This window comes from Mugil cephalus, chromosome 1 (genome assembly GCF_022458985.1).
Source record: "Mugil cephalus isolate CIBA_MC_2020 chromosome 1, CIBA_Mcephalus_1.1, whole genome shotgun sequence".
Classification (NCBI taxonomy): Eukaryota; Metazoa; Chordata; class Actinopteri; order Mugiliformes; family Mugilidae; genus Mugil; species Mugil cephalus.
This window is the reverse complement of record NC_061770.1, coordinates 15994611-16022568: the sequence shown is the minus strand read 5'-3', so window position 1 is coordinate 16022568 and position 27958 is coordinate 15994611. Positions and strand designations below refer to the sequence as shown.

At 39.7% G+C, this 27958-nt stretch overlaps 2 protein-coding genes and 1 long non-coding RNA gene across 3 annotated transcripts in view; all 3 read left to right on the top strand.

Moving 5' to 3' along the window:
- Positions 1-13613, top strand: part of LOC125004946 — a 51530-nt gene extending 37917 nt beyond the window's left edge. Inside the window, exon 4 of the long non-coding RNA XR_007112397.1 lies at positions 11253-13613. This is a non-coding gene — a long non-coding RNA (uncharacterized LOC125004946). The remainder of the gene's footprint in view (positions 1-11252) is intronic.
- Positions 5008-9420, top strand: hoxc13a (homeobox C13a). Its single transcript, XM_047579715.1, has 2 exons — positions 5008-5938; positions 8199-9420. Exons 1-2 carry the CDS (start codon positions 5275-5277, stop codon positions 8453-8455), a joined length of 921 nt encoding a protein of 306 aa, XP_047435671.1. The 5' UTR covers positions 5008-5274; the 3' UTR covers positions 8456-9420.
- Positions 13614-15485: 1872 nt separating the features above from the next.
- hoxc12a (homeobox C12a) lies at positions 15486-19996 on the top strand. Its single transcript, XM_047579721.1, has 2 exons — positions 15486-16724; positions 17843-19996. Exons 1-2 carry the CDS (start codon positions 16136-16138, stop codon positions 18079-18081), a joined length of 828 nt encoding a protein of 275 aa, XP_047435677.1. The 5' UTR covers positions 15486-16135; the 3' UTR covers positions 18082-19996.
- Positions 19997-27958: the final 7962 nt, after the last annotated feature.

Genomic DNA, 27958 nt, shown 5'->3' with positions numbered 1-27958 from the left:
GGTTAACTGCGTAAAGATTAAGAAGAGTCTATTTCACATATAACAAGGTGCTGGTTGGTAAAGTGAATGCAGAGATGGCTACTCCCCTTCCACGTCTGCATGGCCTACACTCTACACGTTTGCCCCCCATACAACAATTTATTATAACTGTGTTTTTTCAGGAATAGCTAATCTCGGTTTGGTTGGGAAACATAGCGCCCTACCAATAAGACCAGTGATGAAGTAGATTTACTTTTCGCACAGCGCTATGGCGACGTCCATGCATTATACTCACGCATATGCAGCAGGATATGCGACAAATGCGGCAATTTAGGATTCTGCGAACCTGGCGAGGGGTGAAATAAAGAGAATTCTCATCTATTTACGCACATGGTCAGCTCAAATGTCCCTCCCCACCTGCTGCATGTTCAGTCCATTCTTTATCACGCACCAACACTCTCCTGCCCTAGTTTTATATTTTCGACCACGCTTTTGGAATTTTCTTGACAAAAATCACATGCCTTCCTGGGTCCTGACTGTTGGCATTCAAGATCAGTGGTCTTGGCTTTTACGATTATGAACATTTCTGATCGTAAATTGAATCCAGCCTGCACGAGAAAACACCAGATTGAGATGCTGTTTTATTTTTGTAGGAATGTTTTCATGACAGTGGACTGCTCTGCTCTCCAGCCTTGTGAACAACAGCCCACCGTCTCTCTCTGACTGTCTGTCTCTGTCTCTCTCATACACACACGCACACAGGCCACACAAGGCAGCACACGTTGTTACTAAGGAAGAGAAAATTCACTGTTTTGCTGAGAAACGTGTTAAGTTGTAACTCGTAGTACATGTGGAGCTCGTGACTAACTTGCTACCTCCAATTAAATATCAGACTTGATTTACTGTGATATTTATGTTTGCACCACAGTCCAATATTGGTCCATTCAGTCCAGATACCGTGTTCGGGGTTCGTCTGGTTCATTTACTAAAATCTCTGAAAATGCACCAAGACCATAGCCCGAATAGTGCTCACAGCTATTTCATTTTATTTTCACTGACACAGTCCTCCGTTCGCTGGTCAATGGAATAGTGGTCGCTTTACTCTGATTATAAAATCGGTTCGATCTCAGCAAAGCCCGAAGCTGTATGCAAACTCATAAACGCAGCCTGATTTCAGCATGCAGACACTACCTGCAAGCTGTCAGCGCATTCTTGGATCGCTACATCGCCTCTTCCAAGTGGTTTTCATGCCCACGGATTTGCATCACTTTCAAGACGGGTGAGATAAGGTTTGACAATCTAAAATGAACTGTTAGGCCTACATGTAGGGGGGAGAGACGGAGACATGTCATTCACAGTGTCATTTGATTGGGGACTGTGCTGGGAAAAAGAAGAAAAAAAACAACAAAATGTGACCAATAGGGTGTGTCTAGAGAAAACTGACAAATGTGAATATTTCACCTGTTTCCTCTGAGGGGTTTAGTCGGTGTGCATTTAATTATTTAATACGACACGAGATTGAAATGAGTGAGTTAATTTATAGAAAACTAGTTTGTATACAGACAGACAGAATTACTCTGCATGATCGAAATTGCGACTACACAAGCTCTCGGGGCATATTCTGCTTAACAGTGATCGGCTCAGTCATGTGCATATGCAGTCAGTTCTGGAGAGCGGAAGCTGCAGGTAGGTAGCAATTGTATGGGGATGGGTGCGTCCCCCTCCCCCACAAACCTCTGCATTAGAGAGGCGCTCCCCGTTTGACAGGGCCTGTCTGGAAGGACATGATGTCTGGTTGTCAAGATATTTACAGCAACACATCATGGCTGCTTGTCATAATAGGCCCACTGATAGTTATTTCTATTAACGCTTCCTGAAATAAGTGAAAGTGCAGCGGAGAAGTGACACTGTTTGACAGTTTTCTTTATCTTTCTTTAGGGAAAAAAAACGCTTAAAAATCAAAACGATGACAAATCTTTGTAAACTTTTTTTTTTTTTTTTTTTTTGGCAATGAAGTACCACCTTGAACTCAGATGTGTGCAGCTAGAACACTGAAAGTGTCGCACGGTTTTTACTTGAAAATGGCAGAAAAAAAAACTCACTCACACATTCAGTTATTGTTTCAGTAACGCCACGTAGTCACAGTTTTACCATTTTACCCAGAGGTGCTGGAGTTTCCCTTGATTTTGCAATTTGGCTGAACAGTAGCTTACTGACGGCTTCACTGATTCTGTAGGTGCAGTTTTTACATTGACTCATGTGGCGATTGTGTTTACGGAATATCCACAACATGTTATCATTGAGTAAAAATTAAAAAAAAAATAATCAGAAAATTCTTTCATTTCGTGTGGTTTTCTAACCTAAGATGTACAAATTTGCAGACAGTGTCCAGCACAACCAGCACCACCTACGCCGTAAAGTAGGTGAGAAAATGCCCGCTTTCATGGCACATGTCTGTCTTAGTGGTGACTAAAGGTTAAACTTAAGTTAGTTTCATTGTATTAAACAGAAAAAACTATCTCTGCTATGCAAACCTTAAACATGCGTAAACTTCACCATGAAAGAGCCCACCTGTGTATAGACAACTTTTTCTAGTATTAATAAAAGATAAAGCATTTTAAAGTTATACATTAAAGTTCATTGTCTGTGAAGTTGTATATTAGATACTGGCTGAAATATTGTCCCTGGCATACATGGCACATATATTATCCTGTTTTTGAGGTGCGCCAGACGCTTAAATATTTAGCCAAACTATTTTCCATCTATAACTGTTAAATAATTTGTTAGTGGAAAATGCTAGTACTTCATTTGGTCTCTTTTTCGAAGGATTTAAGATTGCGAGTTGTTGTGTTATTTCTTTTCCAGCATGAACAAGCATATTTAACTTTTTTAGTGTTTTACCCCTCTGTCCGCCTATTTGACCAATATATCGGTGTATTTATCTGAGACACACATTACCATAACCTACAAACAAAAATATATTGGTAGAAAGTATGAAATCTCGCTATATTAAAAACAAACTGCAAAAAATATTGCCATTCATATTTTTTCTCTCTCTTTTTAAAAATATCTCAAGCAGGATCTTTGGAAATAACCGCTTCCTGCTGCGTAAAAAAATGATAAATTCCGGTTCTTTTAAATATCAACTCACGGGTTTATTTGTAGTTTTCTCCCCCTCTTCACGCACAGCAAATATTTTCGAGTAAGGGTCTCTAAATAAGAGATAGTTGGCATGTATACTCTAGTGTGAAGTTCATTCTTGTCTGTCTAGACTCTGATTACGACCCTGTTTGTCTGCGTTTTTTTACCTTGACCTTGGACTTCCGTGCAGCTGCCGTTTGGATGAGCCCTTCGCAGTAGTAATTTCCTTTAGACAAAAGAACCCTCGTCTCTCTCCGAGGAACGACGGGGGCCCTGCTTCCTTAGTACTGTTTACAAATACACAACGGTGGTCTGATTATTCCCAAGGCAACTCTGCACTGCAAAAATGTTGATAAACTATGCGCCCTTTGCAGGGCAGCTTGTAGCTTGCTTTATGAGTGACTCATGGTATAGGCATCACAGAAAGCCAACTTTATGGATGCGTTGCGGGCCTATCCCTTCAGTAATATTTCAAACGTGAAAATACTGTAACGTTTTAAATATTAACCAGAAGTTGCTGTTTTTTTTTTTTTTTTAAATGCTGCAGAGTAGATGAATGGATGGAGTCCGCAAGTGTTGCGAATAAAGGATCTGGTGTTAAGATGAGCTAAAAAGATATTTGGGATTCTGGAGGAAAATAAAAGAAAAAAAAAACTTTTGCCGATGGCCAGTCATTGAAATCTGTCGGAAAACGTGGGTAAAATAGCAGACGGAGTGTTATTGGGGGAATTGGTCCGCATTTCTACCATGAGGTCTAATTAAATAAGGTCTGTAGCCTACACACAGCCCAGCTGAAAGCGACCCCTTGTTCTTATTTTCGCCTTTAAGCGTCAACATCCACTTGTATGGCATGGATGAATGGGCCACTCAAACAGAAACATCACATGAATTCGTTTAATCCTCATCCTAATTGTCTTGTTACCGCCAGTGAAAAAAGATTGGAGTTCTTTCCGTGAATTAAGGCCAAACATAATTTTTTTCCAAAATATGTTGAGGAAATACTTGTTTATAAACTCAGAGAGGATATCATTCATTGCGTGGGATTACTATAATTATACCAAATAAAACATTAGATGTGTACTGAAACCCAATTTGTCACGACGCCTTCTTACCTGATAGCCTGCATCTCGTCCTGTGGCTGCTGTTGCTACTGAGGTGACACTCAGTCAACACATTCAACTTTGCTAATCCTTAAACTAAAACTTATGCATCGTACATTACAATACGCAGTCACACACACGACCTATAGATACCAAATTCTTTTGTTTTAGCTCTATAAAAACAGACTATGTCGTGTTAAAAGTTATAAATCGTAATAAATTCAAAATATCCAACCCTTAAAGGCAACATTATTATTAATCATGCACAGCTATAAAACTACTTCTCCACAGCTTTAAATATCCTCTGAGGATGTTAATATGTGATCTATAGTGAGAGATACGGATCTGAAGGAAAGGCTCAAAGAAGGAGTCTTAAGATAAGACTCCACGATTTATAGATGCACGTTAAATTCTACACCTGCGTATTTCTTAATGCCTAACATCGCTGTTACATGATGGACATTAAATTGATATAGATGCAACAGATTTCACTTTAAATAATGTTTCTGGTTATTATACATTTTAATAATCAAACCAAAGCTCAGACGGGAAATAGTCCGCCCAACCGTGAAGCGGCAGACACAACTTTTATGCAGCGTTGAACAGCAATGCGATGCAAAACATGTAATTTGAAAAATGTACTTTTCCTCCCCGATCTACTGATTTTTGTATCAACATATTTTTCATATGGTATTATATTCGCTGGAAACTGGAGTCGGCTAAATTTCACAGGTTGTTTTCGTTTTGCCCCAGTCTCGAACAGATCCGAACTCCCCTTTAAGGGTGTGGGTCTAGGTGATTTAAGCCAATGATATGAGGCGATATTCTGCGGGAAAAAACGGTGACATGCGAGGCAGTGGGTCTTTAAAGGGCTGCTCTTCCCCTGCTCACGAGCGCAATCTCGTAGGACTTGTTAGCGTATCACGTGCCAGATTCTTAATGAAGTGGACACACAGGGGCCTCGTGTGCGCATGCGCTCGGTGTAAAATGTAGTTGGAAATGAGGTGTCCGTCTTGGAGTAGTCGACTTTTAAAAAGCATCGGCAGCCCGTGATATGACGACTTCGCTGGTTCTGCATCCACGCTGGGCGGACACCTTGATGTACGTTTATGAAAAAAGCCCGAATGAAAACAACCAGAATAAAAGCCAAACAATGGAGGGACTGAGCGGTAATTGCCCTGCGACCCACTGCAGGGACCTGATGTCGCACCCCGCGCTGGGACGACATTCTGGCACCTTAGCGACCCACCAGGGCTCCGTCTACTCGGATATTTCCTCTCCAGACACCGGCCGACAGTGCCCCGCTCCACAAACATCGTCCAGTGCATCTTTGAGTTATGGTTATCCCTTTGGAAACCCATATTACGGCTGTAGATTATCTCACTCGCACAACGTGAACTTGCAGCAGAAGCCCTGCTCGTACCATCCCGCAGAGAAATACGCCGAGCCCAGCTCAGCGCTGCCCACGGAAGAACTGTCTACCAGAGCGAAAGAGTTTGCCTTCTACCCGAGTTTCGCCAGCTCGTATCAGGCTGTTCCTGGATATCTCGACGTGTCTGTGGTCCCTAGTATCAGTGCCCATCCTGAACCGCGGCACGACGCCTTGATCCCCATGGAGGGCTACCAGCACTGGGCTCTCTCCAATGGCTGGGATGGGCAGGTGTACTGCTCCAAAGAGCAAACGCAGTCAACTCATCTTTGGAAATCACCTTTCCCAGGTATGGAAAAAAATTATTATGCTTTTAAGGTCCCTCTAGCATGAGCTGTAATTCATATATACGTCCAGCAGCTTATAGGCTTTCAATGCCTATGTCATCACATTAAGAAAGCTATTTAAGTGTAGTCAGATATTTTTACTCTGCTCTGATGTTGTTACCTAGTCCATGAATTTTATTGTGTTTAAGTCCCTAGATCAGCTTACCGAGAGTCCAGGGAAACTAACGTATATATTTAACAATCACACTGTCAACTGTCAATCTCCATGTCAGCTATCTTGTGTACTTTTCTGTACCCTGTCATTCTATGCAGAGATATTGGGCAGTTTAATACTAAACAAATTAGCATGACTTTTCTGAAAACTGTGCCTAAAATTATGACAATTTAGCAGTGTAAGATCAAGGAGTTTTTTTATTTTTATTTTTTTATCAGTACAACCGTTTATTGGCTGATCATTCTGACCAGTTGACCATTAGGCAGTCATATGATGAGTATAGTTCAGTTTCTGTCACGTAGAAAATGAAGGAACACCAGTGCATACCTTTGCCCCCTGTATGGCAATCTAGTGACTTAGCTAGCTTACTGGATTGTGCCAATAAATCTCAGCGCCCTGCGGTGCGTCTTTGGCACAGTTGAGCATTCATTAATAACATTTGTATTGCATACAGACATTGACAGTAGTTCACAAATACAGAACAGTTCTCACAATAATTCAGAATCGCCTTTTGCTTTAATTACTGCACACATCATGTATCATATCTGATAATAGACACAGGAGCCACACCAGTATGCAGTTTACAGAGTGTTTACTAGAGTGCTTCATGTATCTCTTGGGTTTATTATCTTTGTGAAGTCTGTAGCTATTTTAATTTCAGATACCCATACTCACCCACCCATTACCACCACTACTACCTTTTTCCCCCCTCGATATTGCAAATACAGGAGAGCAAGCCACGCATGCATGGGCACAGCGTCAAATGCGCGCGTACACGTGCACAAACACACAAGCACGCGCTGTCCATGTACTGTGTCGTCTCAGACATGCACATGAACTGACGTCCACTCAGACGCAGCTAGTTGACTTTAAAATAAAAAGCAACACAGTAATTGTAAACTCTACACAGTTGTCCCTCATCTACTTATAATTGAACATTTAATGCAAAACATTAGACAACGTGTGAAAATTCAGTAGCCCAAATAATAATACCACTATTTTATATGAAAATCCACAATCCTTGATTATAAAATTACACGGGGTTAAAAAGCCCCATGTCTCTATTTGTTTTAAGCTATTGACATTTTTGTTTGGCTGTGTTTCCCTCGGTCCATTTTGGTGAGCTACTGCAATTTGGCAAATTTAACAAATTTGGTCCACAATTTCAAATTTCACTTCGCGATAATTAATACACATTACAGAACAAAATGCGTTTTTGTCTTTCTGGAAATTTGAGGATTTTTATTTATTTATTTTTTTTTTAAATGTTAAACTTCCCTTAAAGTAGTTGTACCGTGAAACTTTATACTTATTCATAACTTAATATTTTCAGTCTTCATTTTTGAGGGTAGATTTCTTGTGTTTTCTTACCAGGCAATACGTCTTACCCCTCAAACTTTAATTTAACATATTAACGACAGATTTATCTCAAATGCTATTAACAACGTTTATGTTGGCGTGTAGATACTCAGCCAGCAGATTAAGTATTGACATGCGGCCAAAGGGGAAACAATGAACACTGGCCACCGGAAACAATGCCCACTGTAGTGGCTGTAGCTTGACGCTTCATTTACAGGAACTAAAGGGTGACCTATACTGCGTCGTGATTTTTTTTTTTTAGTCTGGGAGATATTTGTCTTCCATCGGATCAAGCACAGCTGAGATCCTGACTTTCAACTAAATTTATGTTATCTACTCCTCTAACCCCCGTCCCATCCCAACACACACACACACACACACACACACACACACACACACACACACACACACACACACACACACACACACACACACACACCTCCACCCACCTGCACACACACACACAGCGAAAGAGAGACCTTTGAGCTAAATAACTTAATTATATTGTGTACCTATTCTCAGTCTAGTACAGTCAGTATTTAAAGCTAAGCATGACACGACCAGCCTGCTTTCCTTCAAGAGTCGACTAGTTTCGTCAGCTGCGTTTGTGAAGTTAAACCTTGTGCACGTTTTGTTCTTTCTTGGCGCACAGTCTAATATTTTCCTGGAATGTTTCTCTTCTGCTGCAGATGTTGTGCCACTACAGCCTGAGGTCAGCAGCTATCGCCGTGGGCGTAAGAAGCGTGTCCCGTACACCAAGATCCAGCTGAAGGAGCTGGAGAAAGAATATGCAGCCAGCAAATTCATCACCAAAGACAAGAGAAGGCGCATCTCGGCCGCCACCAACCTCTCAGAGCGTCAAGTCACCATCTGGTTCCAAAACCGACGAGTCAAAGAGAAGAAATTTGTCAGTAAATCCAAGAACAATCACATGCACGCCACTTGATGAGATGTGCGACCTCCTTAAAACTGCAACTCATACCTTCCAAAAACATCACGCCATATATTTACCTCTTGCATTGAATATCGTTGCTGAAGAACATTTTTGGCTGAGTGTTTTTTTTTAATATTTAAGTTCAACTCCATCGACCACCCCATCAAGTCCCAAGTTTTCAGTTTAGAGGTAATGCTCTAAAAACTGTGAAAATATTGAATATTCACTTCTCATTTGTTTTATAGGAATGTACATATATAAATATATAATATTTAAAACGATATCTGTATTTCAAAGGCAAGCGTTGCGTGTTTTTTTTCCTCTTTTTTTTTCTCAAGCCAAATATTAAAAGGACTGATGACATTTTAGGACTTGCAACGAGCAGATCGAAACCGAGGAGAGTTTGATGTTATTTTTCAAAGACACGGTCGTCGCCATATGGACACGAATTGTTGTGGCGTAAAGACACGTTGAACTTGAGACTCAATCATCTTCGACGAAATCTCACAGGAAAGACTTTCGGAAGGAAGAACGATTTTTAAAAAAGGAAAAAAAAAAATCCGTCTGAATTTCAAAAGATATGCTCCTCTGTGTGGGATGTTCTCTAAAGCCTGGGGTGAAACAAAGGCTGCTACGTTGTTAATCTGTATAGTGCAATGCCTTTATTATTTAATTCATATTATCTAGTATGGCGGAACTGTAAACTGGAATATCCCAAAACCTGTATGTTTTCCTTTATCAGTGAAGGACTCTGTCATGCAACTGGAATGATTGTAAACCATTAAAGTCAGTGAGTATTACACATAAATGCACAATCGTTTTATTTTGTTTGGACTTTGTTAGTGTAGCATTGGAGCTGGTCACACGCCTTGTAAGAAGCCTGTAATTTCTACTTTGGTGCAGTATGTGAACTGTATTGTGGTGTTGAATTACGTACTGGTAACGTGTTTCATAAATAAATGATGATTATGAAAATGTTCAAATATCCAAGTCAATCAACCGTCCTGCTCACAGCATTTCCTTTCGTTTCAAGTTACTAAGCAGAAGCCCAGAACACTGTCGCCTTCCCTCCTCGCACAACATCAGCAGCGGATGGGCGAGGGAAGATTTAATGTGGCAAAGTGCTTGATTAGGAATTAGTGGGCAACGTGGAGTCGCCTCGGTTGCAATAAGAGATGACGGTGATTACGGATGATTAGCGAGCAGCGTTTTGCAAACTCTGACTCTTATAGGAACTAAACGAATCCAAATGAGTCTTGTTGTATATCAGTTTTTTTCCAGCTCAGGCTGGATATTTCCAGCTACGTCATGCGAGATATTGTTGTATGAGAAAGTTAATCGGCGGGAAGATTGCCGCTTACTTTTTCCAAGTTTGCTTCAAGAAAATTTAAAGGTGTATTAACTGTTACTTGGCAGGCGTTCAATCAGTGGAATTGTTGCAAACAGGCCGAAAGGCAAATCAAGCGATCTATATGTCGGCTTTCAGAGAAACATTTACTGCGTTACCACAATATTATGTTCCTTTAATAATCCGCGTGTACAAATTAGCTACTGTTATTCTTATAATTGGAACATAAAAACTCGCCTAAGTAAAGAATGCGAGAATCGTTTTCTCTAACAGCATTTGAGTCATTATCCAAAATGCATTTTGCCGTTTGGGATTTCTCTACTATATCAACATTACATGGCGGAATAAAAAATAGTTTTGTGAAGCATGTGCTCCGTAAATGTACTTCTGTGGCACATGATACTTGTATAGTCCTGTCGCGCGTTTGGATCCTGCTTAGATCATCTGTAACCTAGTATGCAAAAAGCACAGGTGAGTTGAGCTATGGACTTTAGGATGCATTTAAATCTGTGACCAGGTATAGAGCCTCACTGTTTTGCCAGGCAAAGCACATACTAATAGCAGCATCTAATGCGGTCACACGCTGAATGTGAAAGTCCGTCCAATGCGACATAACGCATTTAGTTTTTCTTCACAAAGGACGTGGACGAATATGCATGTTGTTTAAATGTACGGGAGGTATAGAGGAGGTATTTGTTGTTCGTGCTCCCAGGTGTATCTCGTACAAATACAAATGTGGACATAAACGTGTGTATACCGCGTACTGAGAAGAATTCAGCCGCTGTTGAAGTTTATTTTAAGATTATTGTCACTTGCGCTTATCAGCTCTGTAATTTTAGAATTGAACCTGAATAAACAGTGACCCAAACTAGTGTGCCGGGCGTAACGGATAAAAGCGTTCTGATATTTTTCTTTAGTCCGAATATTTAACGTTGGATGCCTAAATTAAATACTATAAAGTCGTATAATGTAGCTATACGACAAAAAGCCCTCTTGAATCTATTCAATGTAATATATAAGCTATATGACTATGTGAGTTTTGGTTTTATTTTTTATGTGGCACTCCGACAGTATCATTCTTTCCACTTCTTTCCAGATTCTTCAGATCTCTTGAGGTTTTAAAGGCGTCCGGCTTCAACTTTTTTGTTTGTCTGGTTCCTGGATTTTCAATCCGCGTGGAAAGTTCTGAGTCTCCTAATTTACCCTTGACCATGACTATGCAGTCACTTTGACCTTGACATCACAGCAGATTGTGAATAATAAATAGGGGGCTGGACACCAATGCTCGCGGTTTGTTTGTAGGCAAACAAGGTGTTATTTCCCTGTCTAGACGGCCGGGCTTAATGACATGCCATAAATACATAAAAAGGGAAGTGTAGCGATATCCTCTGACCTGCATTTCTGACCATCCCTCAGAGCTTTGCATTAACATTTGGGCGCTTGCTCTTTTGTGTTTTGCAGAATACCTTTAAAAGTACTTGTTCTGGCCCATGGCTCTGGAACCGCCAATGGTTTCATGCACTGATCGTGAGGTGTGTGTTATTGACCACGAAGGACAGGTAGGACTTTTGACGTCTCACACCAACACCAGTAATCCGCAGAAAGCAGCCATACTGTCTCCACAGCAAGAGGAAATAATAACACGACGTCGCCCACTGTATAACGATTAAAGGTATGGCCGTTTTTCTTCCTACTTTGGCCGTAGGCCTACATGGACTATTGTTTTATGACTTTTTAGTCTACAGGAAAAGCCGTGCATTGACTAGACAAAGCTAACTTGCAGAAATGCGATGGATAATATGCAGTGACAGGCGGATTTATACTTTAAAAAAAAAAAAAAAATATATATATATATATATATTTCAAAAGGGCGTACAGCGGAAATAAAGTTAAAATTAAACAAATATGTGTTGTACACGTATTTTAAGCTCTTAACTTTTACTCTCGCTTCTGATATTTTAAAACGTTTTGCCAGAAATTTCAACAAAACTTGTTTGATACTGCATTTAATTATTTGCTACATAATGTAACTAATCTAAACCAACAAAATGTGCAGATGAATATCCACATTACCTTTTAAACAAACGTAGTAGTAGTTGTTTTGCCTTACAAAAAAATACTTGGACACATGATGTTTCATTTTTATTTACAATAAATACAAAATATTTACGCAGTGGATAAATACAGATATGTCCATATATGCAAATTACAAATGGTCCTAAACACACCAGTGGAATAAATTTTGCTCTGCAACGCACACTTTTTTTTGTTAAATTAATGTTGTGCTCGCTGAAGCTGTAGTTTAGTAATCACGGACACCTACGCCAGGGTTAACATTTGCTGTGACAAACTAAGGATGACACGACACATCTATCACTAAATCAGACCGCAGCATTTCAAAGAAAAAGCAAAACTAAGACCTTTTAGATACTCAACACACTGATCAGCTGCTGAGTTTACTTTGTTAAATGTAAAAAGTAGCCGTGCTCGTGGTTGTGTGTCGGGGCGTCAGAGCTGCAGGCCGCTGTCAGCCAGACAAGAGAAAGGGGTCTGATAACCTCTGGTGGTGACCAGTGGAAAATATCAGGAAGTGTTGCAACTGTCTCTAATTTATGGCTATTTTAGTTCAGATAACTTCTTTTTATCCCCCTGTCCTGATTTTAACTTTGTATTGTCTCATTTTAACGTCTGTTTTTATTATTTATGGAATATCGAGTTTACAGGGGTTTGTTTTTATCGTTTAATGTGTTTTTATTTTGGTTAGCTGTTAAACTTGAAGGCCAGCCAATACAGACGTTTGCACTAAAACCATACCTGAGCTAAACCGGAAATGTTTGTTTGGGATATCACTGTGTACTTAAACACATTGATATTAATATTAATGCAGTCCGTGCATAATTTTGTGATTTAATTCTGTGTAGCCTATATATCCGACCATCATGGTCGCTCCGATTTAGATTATTTTCATGTATTTAGTTATTTGAATATGTGCATATGCAACACATGTAATAGCTCTAATATTTGATTTAAAAAAAAAAAACTGTCCAAGTCCAAGCTATTTTTATTTTTTATTTTTGAATTCAATTTCAACTGTCAACGTGAGCCAAGATTGGTTTGAAAAATCGCCATTTATTCATCACAAACAGTCTTCTTGGGGTGAGTATTTTACAATGAATTTCTTGATAATTCCGTAGCATATATTACGCACAGCCACATACGAGCACATACGCACTGAGGCTTCTCAGTCAGAATTTAAAAATAACTAAATCATCCTGATAAATTATTACAATTTTAAAATACCTTATTTGCACAAATAGGTCATAGGAGCTTATTACACTACAACTGTACCGGTCAAGTTCAAATGTGTGTGTGTGTGTGTGTGTGTGTGTGTGTGTGTGTATACATATATTATGGCGACTTTGAAATTTTAACTAATAGCATTATCCTCTGTGTGATTCTTAATGCTACATGTTTTATTGTAAAAGCTTATTCGGAATTGATATTCGTTGTGTAGCAAAGGCGCATTAAATATTGTGTGTTGTTGTAAACAAATGAAAAAGATCGCCCAAACCTTTCAACTAAAACGTTTCTGTGGGTTGTTTAGGCTTCCCTAGGTGGTTGGTTTCCCTTGAAGGAAGCTTTAAAGGGGTTGCACAGGGCTATAACTGTGGCAACCTGCCTGTAGAGAATCAAAGAGAGAAAAAGAGAAGAAAAGCCCTTTGTTTAGGCTATTGCCCTGTCTGGACAGGACCAGTGAATTCCAGGGGGCTAATTTCAATATAGAGCAGACAGTGTACTAGACAGTGACCTTGACAGTGCTATATGCTCGGTTTACCAAGTTCTTTTTTAGTAGCAGATTTTTTTTGTTTTGCTAAAGCACACGGCTTGCAGCTTTGGCTCACGCATGACATCACCGCCGAGCCAAAGATGCGCTCAACAGACTAGCAGTTGTTTGAATGTGAAATCCGGATCTGCGGGAGCAGTGGATCGGAGGCGTGGAGAGGCGAGGAAAGGAGGCGCAACACATGGCCTCTTTCTCCGAGGTAAAGTGGAGACTTAAGCTTGTATATCACCGGATAGCCGTGCGGGCCGTCCATTTTGTTGTAAACATCACATTGCACTGTTTTGCTTTTGGTAACTGTTATAGTAACACGAGAAGCCGTGAAGATACCAAGACGCCTAAATGCTCCTCATAAGACCGAGGCCTAAGATATTATACTGGGTTGATGTGCTGCATTGCGAGACTCACTAACTAGATGCAAGTATGTGCAGTGATAGGAGAGGCAGCGAGTGCAAGTGACGGGGTGAAACCACAACGGGAAGCTCAAGAGCGTCTCCAATTTAAACATTTGATATTTGTCTTTCTATTTAAGGCTAGAGTCAGGCCCGGTGCCTTTAGGTTAGATAGGACACACTGTCACAAGTGACGGATACGGCGATCAAATATCGACTGACTTGCAAATCGTTCCCAAACCAGTGTTTAAATGAATGCTTACGTTCTCACATAACACATCATTGGCAAGTTTGTAACACGCAGCTGGGACCGTCCAGTACGCATGTGCAAGCTTCTGTAACGCTCAACCTCTCTGATAACCCTTTAATTCAAAATGTTATTATCAGCTAACGGAAACATTCATTCATTGCCGTACTTACAAATTAATTAGTTTTCGGGTGTTATATTATTTATATGTTGTTTTCACTGGCGCATTTTCAAATATATCCACATCATTGTTTTTATGAAATAGGCTATAGCCTTCACGATCTGCTCGCACCCCATTGTTTCCTGTTATTTACCACTTACTCTAATTTATTGATTGTAATTTCTAATACTTTTATTTATTTTAATGGATTATTTGAGTTCAACATCAAGTTCAACTCACCATGACTGTCACTCGTGAACTTGAGTGGATTGAGGACATACGTCTGTGCTTGGTTTGTGTGTGTGTGTGTATATATATATATATAATATATATATATATATATATCCTCTTAGTCTAATTTTGTTTCATTCATGGGGCAACTATTTATACTTATCTAGCTTATTTTATATTACTACCACAAAGATCCCCGCTGCTGAGTTAGGAGAACATTTGGGATCCATAAATTGATTTAGTTTTTCTTAGTGGAGGGTGGGGTGATGGTAAAATCTGAATACATCAAGGGAAAGTGGGATTGCAAAAATATGTTGATACAATATAGTTATGAACGAGTGGCACGCCTTCACATATTTATTTTTTAAATTAATAAGAAGCCTGTGGACCCAGTAGAGGAATGTAAAAGCCGCCGTACGCTCGCGGATGATGTTTGGGCGGTTTGACGACCAATGATTATATAAGATATAGTTCAGCCAGCTGCGTGCAGAATGCCTGAATTCTGTGAATATAGTAGTGAAGTTTTTTTCTTCCTCTTGAGAATTTCTTTTTTCAGTTTCCAGAAAGTTTTTTTCTTTTTTCTTTTTGTAAATCTGTAAACAGAGGTCAAAGAAGAAGACCGCTCCATATCATGACGCATCACATGTTTGTTCAGTGTCTTCAGATCTGCCTCTACAAATCAGCTAATTAGTGAGATATAAAGCAGAGGAGCTCCCGGCTGATTGAATCAGTTAAGTGCCCTCTGATATCTTGTAAAATTCATATAAAAGAATTGTGAGAGGTATAACAATCCCAGCAGAGTTTGGCTGCGAACGTTTATTGGAGGTATCTGTTAAAGTTGTTCATGTGAGGTGTACTAGAGAATATTATGTGAAATATACCCTCTTAAAGTAACCTTGTAGAATATCGTCCTCTTTTACAGAGCCAGTGGCTTCAACCTGCTGACCCTGTTACTGTAAATATGAGTAGAGTGCGGCAATGAGCATCAGTCTTTTCTTAAAACAAGCTTGTAAAATTGGGACATCACAGCTTTATATGACATGGAATTCAACCATAATTTGCTAGAAAACAAGATGTCATATACACCCTCTCCTTCAAGAAAAACAGTTTTCATAAAAAATAGCATTTAAAAAAGTTTTGCCAGCTTATAAAGACATTAAACGAGGCCATGGACAGTTCCACGAGTGTAAAATGAGAAGCAGCCTGGGCTTCTTTCGGACTCAACGTGAGGAAAAACAAGATTCTACATTTTTAATAAAAGGTTTATAGTATTTTTAAAAAGCACATAAACCTCTGTAATACAGAAGTTAATGTTTTGTTTTGTCTGAGATAGACCAAGTGGGTGGTACCATGTGTAGCAGAAGTTAGCCTGGACACGTGGTTTGAGGATGACCAATCAGGCGCCCCTCCAGGTTTAACTATGTTAAATGTCAGATTGCAATAAACTAGAAGCTGTTGGTCGGGCCCGCGGAAATGGGCGAGCATAATCTCCTTAATCCAGGGTTTGTGGGACCTTTGGTAAACATCCACACTGGAGACACATTTTACTTTCCGAATTTTAGAGCCTCAGGGGGACAACTGGCGGGGCTACCGTCTCTCTCCTACCCGAGAAGGGACAATGTTTGCTCCCTCCCGTGGAATCCTTCGGAGCCGTGCAATGGATACTCTCAATCCTACTTTAGCAGCCCCGTGTCTATTAACCCTTCCTTCAATCGGTCGTGTGAAATTACCAGACCAGAAGACGGTAAATGTTATTACAACAACGGCAACGGGAACAGGGAGACCTGCTCAGGTGGCAACAGCCTCAAACGAGAGGATAGGGCGAGAGACACATCATCCCTAACATCTGACCACGGGATGCACAGTGGAATTGGCAGCAGTGCCGCCTTTTCCAAATATGATTATGGGACCGAGCAGCTAACGCAAGACCCGCCATCCTGTCAGTCAATGGAGTCCGACTCCAGCTCCTCTCTTCTCAACGAAGGCAGCAAGCCTCCGTCCAGCGACACACAGACCCTGGTGTCACCGGGAAGCCATTCAAGCAACATAGCCGCAGGCGGAGGTGGGTACCTTTTTTTATTTTGTAATCACAATTATTAACGCACTGGTCTGTTATTTATTAGAAAGCTGCATGCAACTTACATGTGTGCTATTAAAGCGCCATTACAGCTTGTTACCGTGATGCACAACTTGCAGCCTGGATTAGCCTGCAGGGCACTTGCGTGGTGCGCGAACGCCGCTAGGGGCTGCCCTAAAATACTCCATGCACCATGTGGCTCTGCACAGTTATAGATAACCTCACAAAACCTTATTGCCTACAGCTTTTGAATAAACAATCAGTTCCGCCCTACAATTTCCATACAGCTTAGATAAGGTTGTGTGATTCAGGCTCATAGATAGTAGATTTTGGTCTATTGCTGCAGTATGCAGCTGCACACAAATTAGTGCACTGATTTAAAGAGGTAAGTCGCTTTGGTTGGCTGCATTGGATAGTGAGAGTTTTCTTTTTAGTGACTCGTAAACAGAATTAATATTTGTCGCTGCAACTCAAGAATCATTTAATATGCTCCGAAACTCTCAAATAAGTAGGGGTATTTGCAAGCACGGCTTAATTATCACGTTAATCCTGCTGTAACTGCAACAATAAAACTTCCTGTGACACAAACCGCGGTATAGCCTACTGGTGGTCTCCACAGTGAAAGCTGAAAAAAAAACAAGAATGAGCACTTATAAAATATAAATAAAATATATGCTGCACATAAATGGAGAAGTGCCCGTTGTGCAGATATGGGATTTGAGATCAGATAAGTACAGCCATAGACTCAAACAAATCTGTCTCTTAGTGGAGGAAGTGACTGCTTCCAGATGAATCATACTATAATACACAACAGAAACCCTCCTTCATAGAGCTTTTTCTAAAGGTGTTTCAAAATATGTCAGTCAACTACTAAATACTGGTGTGTTTTGCAGAATGACATGCTTTGTTTTGATTCATTCATGACTCGAAATGTGAATCTAAAGTAAATGTGTTCTTAAACGTGGAATTGACTGCAATTACCCAACTTGTATGGACAACTGATGCCCCTGTTAAGTTCACCATAACCTTGGAGGTGACCGTGATTTTGCAACTGTGGTGACTAATCCGTTGCTTGCCCCCTCCTCCTCCCTCCTCTCCTCCAGGTGCCCCGTGGTACCCGATGCACACTCGGACCAGAAAGAAACGCAAACCTTATTCCAAACTTCAGCTGGCTGAGCTAGAAGGCGAATTCATGCTGAATGAGTTCATCACCAGGCAGCGACGGAGGGAGCTCTCCGATCGCCTGAACCTCAGCGACCAACAAGTCAAGATCTGGTTCCAGAACCGCAGGATGAAGAAGAAGAGACTCATGCTGAGGGAGCAAGCTTTGGCCTACTTTTAGAGATGCGGCAGAAGGTGAATCGATAGGCAGTAAAAAGCCAAGCCTTCTATGCTCCCTTAGGCCTTCTTTCAATGCATGCACCCATCTATCCATCTTTTACATTGCAGGCAATCATTACTTTATTTTCTGATATTATTTTTTTCTCAGAGGTGCGGGCTAAAAACGCCCCCAAACAAGCCACTATCTGGCGTCCAAAGCTACACGCTATCTGCGAGCCTTCTTTTCGTGGGGCATAATCGCACAAAAAGCTGTGAAAATGTGTTTTCTGTGTTGGTTTTTCTGATTTGTCAAGAGATAGGTATACGGCCCAAGTATGTAAGCCACGTTAAATTTGTCTCCAAGGCATTATCTTTTAATAATAACAGCATCTCTTCTGTTCCAATTTTTAGTCTGAGAAAATAAGGCGGGAGCTGTGCAGTTATAAGAGCCGAAAATAGACCTAAAAATAACAGCGAAGTCAGATACCAGTCATTCAGAGAAGCCTGACTGGAGCGCATCTTCGCAACAATTTCTCTTATTTTATGAAGAAGTCAGCAAGAATCTTCTTGCTGTTTGCTTTAACTTCCACAGCGACTGTTTGTTGGGTAAGAGGAGCATCATCGTTGTCTCGTTTCCATCGTTGTCGCTGCGTTTGTGGGCACGTTCACGGTCACGGACAGGAGATGTGGAAGTCTGGGTGTCTGCGTGACAAGAGGGAGGACTAAAGCCGCAGTGTAATCCATATCGATATCTTTACGACTGCGCATTGACGAATTTAACTGCTATGACTTTGGTCATGTGTAGGCAAGTTCTTGAAGGTTTTTTTTTTTTTTTTTTACACTTTTATTACCTTGAAACTTGTCTTAACAACAACCACGGAACTCTGCATGGGTTGCATTTCTTTAGTTGAGTGAGATCACCGTTTGAAAACGGTTTTGAGCTGCTATTAAAAAAAAAGTCTACGTCCAGACTGCCAGTGAAAAAAAAAAAAAAAAAAAAAAATAGTCTATCCTACTATAAACCCACAAGGAGCTGTAATGGAAAGACCGCATTACTACATTTTAAGCCAATCCAGTTAAACCAGGGAACCGCCTACGGGTTGATACGTTTTAGGCCTAAAAGAGCGTTTCTTAAACTTGGTGCTCACGTAATTATTTAGAAATTTAGAAAAATTAAATTATAGGCCTGCATAAGTGTGTAACCACTCAGTTCGGGCATATTTCAGTGTATTATCTATCATGTATTAAGCTATAGCAGTGAAACGTTTGCAGCATGTTATTGATATGATATAGCTCGAAAAGTCATGTTCTGCGGGCCACTATTTCTGTACGTGACTTTTTATACTTTTTTTCTGAACAAATCAAAAGCCAATACCCTAAAACATTTTGACACAAACGTCTACAAAGAATGTATTATTATTATTGTTATATTATTATTATTATTATTAGGGTGGAAGGAGGGAAGGCCTACATATTAGGCCTACTTAATGTACTTGCTCCTTGCAATGTGCTCAGTGTTGTCCCTTTCCTTATCTTGTACTCGTGTATAACTTTGTAAAATGAAATTACATATGTTAGTATTTGCATCCTATTTGAGGAGCCCTTATCGCTATGTAATAGTGTTTTATGTTATTGATCGTCTTGTACAATATCGCATTCCATATAGCCTATTTGTGGTTGTAAGGGTTGGGAATGTATAGGCCAAAACTATATACTGCCAAGAATGGATATAAAGAAATGGTATGTAAGAAATGTTTTACCATTCATGACATTTAAAGAAACCCTGTTTCTGTGTAGTAGTTGTTTATTATCGTTCTCATACGTCGCCCCCCATTCCTTTCTTTGCGCTTGTAAGGATTGCTACGTTGTCTTGTAAAAGTAATAATGATATGAATGTATATGCGTAAGGTCTTCAATAAACTGAATATTGAAACGTTTATTGGTGCCACCTCAGTATGTTATTGGGTTGCTTCTCTGAATGTTCTGCTTTAAGATGAACTTTTCTGCGCGCTGACTGGTGGGGTTATTTTATTAGAGGTGACCTGTAACACAGTTTAAAAAATACATGTGTCCACAATAGTGAAATAAAGGTCTGAGCATTAATGGGACATTTGGAAGCATTCAAGAGAATGTTTTGTTGGCACTTAATTGTACATGTTGTGAAATGTATAGGAGCCCACACAGGTTGGCTTTTTTTTAATATTTATTTTTTTAATATTATGACCGCCGCAGATCTAAAGGTAGGCTATAGATAGCAATGACAGCTTACTAAAATGCAAAATGGCGGCCATGTTCATATTCTGACCCCCATCCTGCGTTAAATATTGGGTTATAGAAAGCTTGGACAGTAAAGTAAGTAAAAGCCCTCCATTTTTTTTTTTTTTTTTTACATTTCCCCCCCTAAACACTTGTACTTTCTATTGAAGTTCGACCTAATCAATGTCACAGGTATGCTACAACCCTATAACGACGCTGCTAAACACGCAATAGCTCTGTAAAGCAGTAATAGGGTTACACCCCAGTGCTCCATATACAGTGCTCTTGGACTGTCTTTTCTTGTGCATCCTCTCTCCTGGTTTGCATTAGGGATTTAAATAACTGTATATCAAAATATGATTTATGATAACAAGCGCACAGACCAGATAAACAGTCCTCCTCAAACAGTGTACACAGTTGCAAACTACCTAGACAGCTTTATACCGAACCATTTCTAAAAATCCACAAGGCTCTCTCTACTGGCAACCAAGTGCAAAACAATGCAGTTTTCCTATCGGCTAACTAACCAAGCATAGAACACATAGGTTTCGTCTTCTTCGGCAGCTCCCGGTCTCTGCTCGGTGAAGTATGTTCACTGGAAACAGTTGTGCAATCTCAATGTTGAGATCAGATGTTGGCTTTTCAGTGAACTGTGAACGTCCGCTCCTACAACCGACCCACTCAATGACATTCCGGAGTCCATGCATGGTCGCAACACACGCACGAGCGCGCGCGCACACATACACACACAAGCAAATGTAAGCTCGCATGCTTAACACGGTCTTTTTGCTATTGATTAACTATTCCTTTGAACATCTATCATTGAAGATATCACCACATTTCAGTTTAATTGCGATAATTTATATTGTGAGTTATTAAATGCCTTCCTGCAATATGTTTTGTTCAATATACAAGTGCTGTTTCTCCTATGATAATTGTACTGTTACCGCACAGAGCCACCATCTCCAGATTTGCCTGACTGTAATTTAAATCGCAACAAAATGGTTTTCATATGTATCCATTCACTGTTTGAGCTCAAAGTGCATTTAAACAAATAGGATCTTACAGTAGAGAAACGCACACGCTCTCACTAAGTCCGGCACAACGTGCCACTTTGCAGATTATAAAAAATAATAATTTTTACAAAATTCACTGTAAATGTTATGAACTCCTCGTGTTATTTTTCTCCGATTGTTTGTGAGATTCATTACATGTCGGCTCGAAATGTCTGACACGTGCTGTTTTTATGTTTTGGAAACATGCTCGTCATGTGTGTTTACGCATCTGATTAAAAGGTGGTTCAGATAATAATTGCAATTAATGGATTCCCTCATTTTTACCATGGATATAAGACGACACACTGGCAACTGAATTTGAATTATTTCCGTAGCATAATAAAAGAAATGCACGCGTAATGTCCCCTTTTACGCACCGATGACAACGTCCGTGTGTTTTAATTAAGGGATACACAGTGCATCACTTTTAAAATGTGCACCGTCTAATGCAAAGCATGTCTAAGTACCAAGTATTTGTTGCAGTATAGTATTAACTCAGACTATGAAACAATACTAGGAGATCTTAAATTGCGTTTATTGAATTTGATCATTGAGGGGACATCATTCATAACAACTCCAATCTTTTCAGGTCATCAAACGCGCTGTTGACCATGAAGGCAGAGCCAGCGTCTAATGTTTGTGTGTTGCCTAGTTAAATTGTTTAGCGGAGGACAACAAATGCAAAATGCGGCATTATATTTCCGACTTTCTTGCGGTTCCTCTGCTGATGTTTGTCAACATATCTTCCTGATCAGCTCTGTTTCAAACAATGTCTATTTCATTCAGCAATAGAACAGCAACTGCATACGTTAATACAGTGTTGCTAGTTTTTGTATATGCTTTTGGTCTTGTAAAATGCGCGAAACAACTTGGCGACTTGAAAGGAGAGTTGGAGAGACAATAGATATGAAGCAGGATATCAATGATTTGTTACAAACGGCGGTAGAATAGCGTTTAGTTAAAACAGCAAAGTGTAAAATACAATTTATAGCAGTCACGATTTGCATAATTTGTGAATCCAAATGCGTATTGGCTACGATGCGATTTCTTGACGCCAAAATAACTCAACCTTAAACACAGCGTGATTGTATTTTCTACCATGATTTAATGATGCACGCATTGGTTAGCATTTGCGTGCTGAATCCTCTGTAAAACAGGGGGATTATTTAGACAGAATTACATGGCAGCCTGGTCCTGGAATGGTGCCAAACGAATGACTGAACACATAATTTTAACTTGAACTTCAACCCAGACTTATCGGTTGTTGTTTTTGTTGTGTATAGTTTTTTGTCTTGCCTTTTTCTTTAGAGGTCTCTGTCTTTTGCTTAGCCTTGCTTTATGTTGTGCTACAAGCGTTTGTTTCACGTGCAACAAAACACTAAACATTGCACTGCGCCCTTTACCTGCCATTCACTCTCCTACAGAACTAAAAATGATCACTGCGTAAAAGCTCGTTGGCCCTAATTAGTTGTGTATGCATCGGTTCTGTGTAGAATTAATTTCATACTAAATAAAATGGGAGTTCAAAACCAAAACAAGTCAAAAGATAACTGGCATCTTTGCAGACAAACCTCCAGATATTTGGCTTTGCAGGTTTTTTTTTTTTTACAATAGGCCTTTCACTGCTCTTGAGCACTTTTGACTTTGAGACTGGCTAAATCTGTTTATGGCAGCCTGTCTCCGCGTCCCAAAGGTCAGTGAGCTTCACAGTGCCCTTCGCAGAGAACTTGTGTGGCATGTGGTCTGCGTCCCCCGACGCCCCTCTGCCGTTTATGGCACAAAGCTGGCTAGAGAAATAGAAAGCAATGTCTTTCCTACTAAAGTGTGTGCGGGGGGTGTAGAGTGTTTAGACGTGCGTGGCGTGCGTTTCAAAAGACTGATAATGTGTCAAAAAGAAGATAGGATGCGTAACATGGAAGATCCATATAGTTTTACTTCTTTCAGAGCTGATATATCTATTGATTTTGACATGATTTGAAATGAGTTCTCCATGAACTCTATTTGTCTGAAATGTACCGTCTTATCAATTTTCTTTTCAGTGGCGTCGCGTGTTCCAACCCATAATACGGAGTGTGAAAGTCTCATTGCTGCCTCAAAGGAGCCGAATTCCTCTCAGACCATTTGTCCCCGGTGGAAAGACGTAACATCACAAAATTGATAGAGGTCGCGATTAAAAAACATAGTAACCGTTCCGTCTCACGTTGTTGTTTAGCTCCTTATGATATTATTGCCCCTTTTTATTTTAGGTTTGAAATTATGTGACAATATAGTAAACGGCATTGTCAGTTATCTACCTAGCTTAATGTATTGTTTCACTTAAATGATTTGTTTGAATAATAGACGATTCTCTAACAAATCATATCAGCTTCCAAATTTTAGCTTTTGTAAGACGCTCCTTTGACAAGCTGGCCTTAACGCATCGACTGAAGGTCAAGTATGCAACAAAGAGCTGCACAAGTGATGCTGCCTGCTTAAAGTTTTTGTTGTTGTTGTTGTTTTGTTGTGTGTGTGTTCTTTTTTTCTTTTTTTTTAAATGGGAAATTAACTATCATCTGTTAAGTTTTGGTCGGAATCTATTTACTGCGCATGCACGGTAGCTTGGGCTTTCCCACGTATATAGGTATTCATATTTAATGTATAGTTTCTTTGTATTTAAAATGATGGGGTCTTACGAAAATCTGTATGTCCGTCTGCTAAGCAAACATTTGCACTAAGTGTTTGAACAGGTTTTTCCACGATATCTGAGTCTGTAGTTGAAAGCACGGAGCTTCTTTTTTGGGCTCCCACACTGAACCACTCCTGCGCACTGTCGGCACAAACAAAAATAATGCATTTTGTCCAGCGATGCGAGAATAACCAACGAGTCCAGTTTATAGAAACGTTCAAAACATTATTACAATCGATTTTGTTACATGATTGCCACTCTAACACTTTCTCTCGATGTGAGACTTGGAAGCGACATACAATATTGTTGTTGTTGTTTTTTTAATGAAATGTGAAACCTTTGCTTCTAGGGTCTGACAAAGTAATTGCCTATAATTATAGTGCATAAGCAAAATGTGTCGAAAACATGATTTAAAAAATATCAAAGTGCATCATTTGCACCATGACAAATTCAAAACAAACCGATGCGCAAAGATTCATAGTTCGTGCGTAATTTTGCTCCGTCTGGTGCGTAATTTCCGAATCCAGGCACAAACAGGTTATTTACAACAGTTGTTCAACACTGAATTGTTTTCAAACACTGGGCATATTATCTCCACCTAACTCTAAACTCTGATAAAGATATCTTAGAAGATTAACTGTGCTGATAATGGACGCCTAATACATGCAGCGCCTAAAAATATATTTTTAAATAAATCGGCATGTGACAGTCCATAGCCCGAAGTACAGTCCTTGCATAAAATACTCTTTATTCAGACTTGAAGAAAAAAATATTAACCGACTGTGAAGCCAAGATCGCCTTTAGCAAAATGCCAAACACAAGCTTGCTTTTGGCTTCTCTAGAATTTGTTCAAAGATAGACACACTTCCGTGTTTACGGGTTCTCAGCTCCTATGGCTTCCGGGTTTTTCCAGGACATCTAAATACCACATAGGAGCTGAAGCCAGGAGACACTGCACTGGGCGATTTCTTGTGATGTGAAATCATTTAATACTTCTAATAAAAAAAGTTAACACATTGTTGTGAAAGCTTTATGTCCTAGTGGTTGAAAGTGAAATACACCCTAGAGATTGCTCTAAATGTAACAGTAACACACATCCTTATCTTGTAAGCTATTGTTGCCACCGCAAACCCTTTACGTTAGGTGCATTCATTGAGATCTCAGTTAAAGAAAAAACAAGGCTCTTTAGTGTTGCTTGAAACTGTTCGCAGCTCATACAGCCAAGTTTAACTGCCCGACTTACATCCAATTAAACTTATCTAGGCCATGAGGGGACAGTAATATGATTACACAGGCTTCCCACATTTAGCCCTGACTTCAGCTAACTGTGCAGCAGTGTCTTGAACTGCGCCCATTGTGTGTGCGTGTGTGTCCGTGTGTGTGTGTGTCTATGTTTGCGTGTGTTGTGACTGTTGAATCATTTGGCACATGCTTTATCGACTGGGAGCCAAAACATTGTAGTATTTAGGAGCACCATTTTTGAGAGTTTTTCTTTACAAGAGGTTGACACCTAGGTTAGCCATTGTATTTATGCTGCTAGGTAGCAATACATAGCTTAAATTCCTTGGGCACAATCGTAAAGGCTGCGCTTCAACTGTGATATTTAAGTGAGGAATTGCCAAACAGTCAACTGAGCATTGTGATTACCCCATACTTTAATGGAACCTGCACTTATATTTATTACTAGTCTTTATTAAACAAAATAGGAAGGAAATAATAAGTCGGGTATACGAACCGGTTTGCTTGCAATCTCTGCATATGCTTAGCCTGCTCATTTGGTGCAACTTAATCAAACTTTCCTGGGTCCTACTGCTAGCGGAATTTCAGCTGCTAGTCGCCTATCCAGGGAAATAAACACATGGTAAACCGTATTCTTTGACGGATGGTCCGAGCGCACTAAGGCGAGAATAGCCAGTGTTTTAACCTTCAGAAAGCGGATACTGCAAGGGGATGGACGCTGCCTGGCCATATTTTGCCACATTATGACAAATTCTGCGACTTAAATGCAGCCAGGAGTCCTATTGCCCATTTGTTTAAACCCCTTAATTCTTATTGAGTATAGTGGAGTCTTTTCATTTTTCCTGTTGTCTTGATCAGCAGCTAACTTTTAAATTTTATTAGTGCATTGCTTATTCATACCCTCACATTACTTATTTATATGGCGCTAATACGCATCACTGAAATGATGATGATGGGGAAATGAATTGACAATGTTGTTTTGGACTGTGCCGTGGCTCGGTTATTGCCTCCTGAAAGAAAAGTTTGTAGGTTTTATTTATTGTCTTTCTTTACTTCTGATCAGAGTATTGTTAACATACGGATACATTTTAAACGTCATAACTCAGAGATTTTATTATAGTCAGGGCCAATTTGTATGGCGTCGTTTCAGATTTTAGAAAATCAACGTCCCAATTTCTGCTTTTTTTATTTTTTAATTACGCAATGTAATATATATTTCATACTCTTAAAATAGGCAATGACATTTTGATGTGCGAATTATTGTTATTGTTGCGCAACTGCACAACGCTTATACAGCAGCATGTGTCGAACATGTGTCCGCGTAGGCCACAGGCCAGTATGTTTGTACAAATATTTCCATAGTTGCGGTTGTTGATCTACTAAAATTTACATATGGGGCACAAATCAAACTCACATTAGTGCTTCCTCTATCTATTTTTCATTATTTTGGATAATTTTAATGAGATATTTGAATTCGCAGTCATGTTTAAAAAAAAAAAAAAAAAAAGCTGAATTGGTTTTATTTTTGTTCCATTATTAGTGGATTTTAAATGACTTGATTTCTTAAATGTATAGTCAATTTAAAATTTCCGGAAAAAACAAGCGTTGTGTTTTCAACGTGAAAACTTAGCGCGCCGATACCCCGGCTCTTTTTTCTTTCTTTCTTTCTTTTGCTTTGCAGAATATTTGCTGCTGAAATCCAAATTCCTTTCATTCTAAACCTTTATGGTTTCCTATAGAACAAAGGGATTTAGCCTTACTACAGCTATTCTGAGTTTTATGGTGGACGTAGATAGGGTTTTAGTGGTCAAATTCAAGTGCTGTGTCTGGACAGCTGTCTGCTTTCTTTGTACTTGGATGCAGGATGCATCATGTGAGACAACCTTTTGTCTATAGAGGTAGTAAACAAGCTAATGCCATTGCCACGTTTTCACAAATAACGCCTGGAGTGAACTCTGGGTTCCAGTGCTTAGGTCTGATGATGTTGCTTCTAGTTCTTCTCATGGCTGTTGGGAATCACCCAAAACACTATATTTTCTTTCCATTATTTTTCAACAGCACAGGTGTCTCGTAAGAGATTGTAACAGAACGATTGTGTTATTGGAATACTGGGCAATAATTTGAGACCCTATTGCAACATTTAGGGAGCAGCCTATAATCATAAACAATGGGCTATCATATTAATTTCACCTTGTGATGGTATCAGTTAGTCTATAAAGATTCGAAAATGGCCCTCAACAGTACAATTAAAAGTTTACAATGACGCAGGAAATCACACGCAGGCGCATCTTTTCTCGAAACCATTCATTTTATTGCAAATTCTTTTATTCCAAGTCCGGGGAGCTTGTCATGTCATTCACTCACAGATAAATGTCGACATCTTGTAGAAAATAAAATGTTCATAGCAGCTTGGAACATCAGTGGGGACTTATTTAATTGTATAGGGAAATGTCGGACACATACTTGGTCAGTGGGGCCAGCTTGAATGTCTTCAGTAGCCAGTTACTGAGATGACTAATCTATGCTCTGCTTTGAACCTTATTGACAAAAGCTGTACTTCAAAAATATTTGATTTTATTGTTTAAGAACATATAAATCTGAATATTTTCAAGGAAAAAAACTCACACACTGAATATTCTGGCTGGTGTTGCCAATACGTTGGAGTAATGTAAAATCCAGCAATT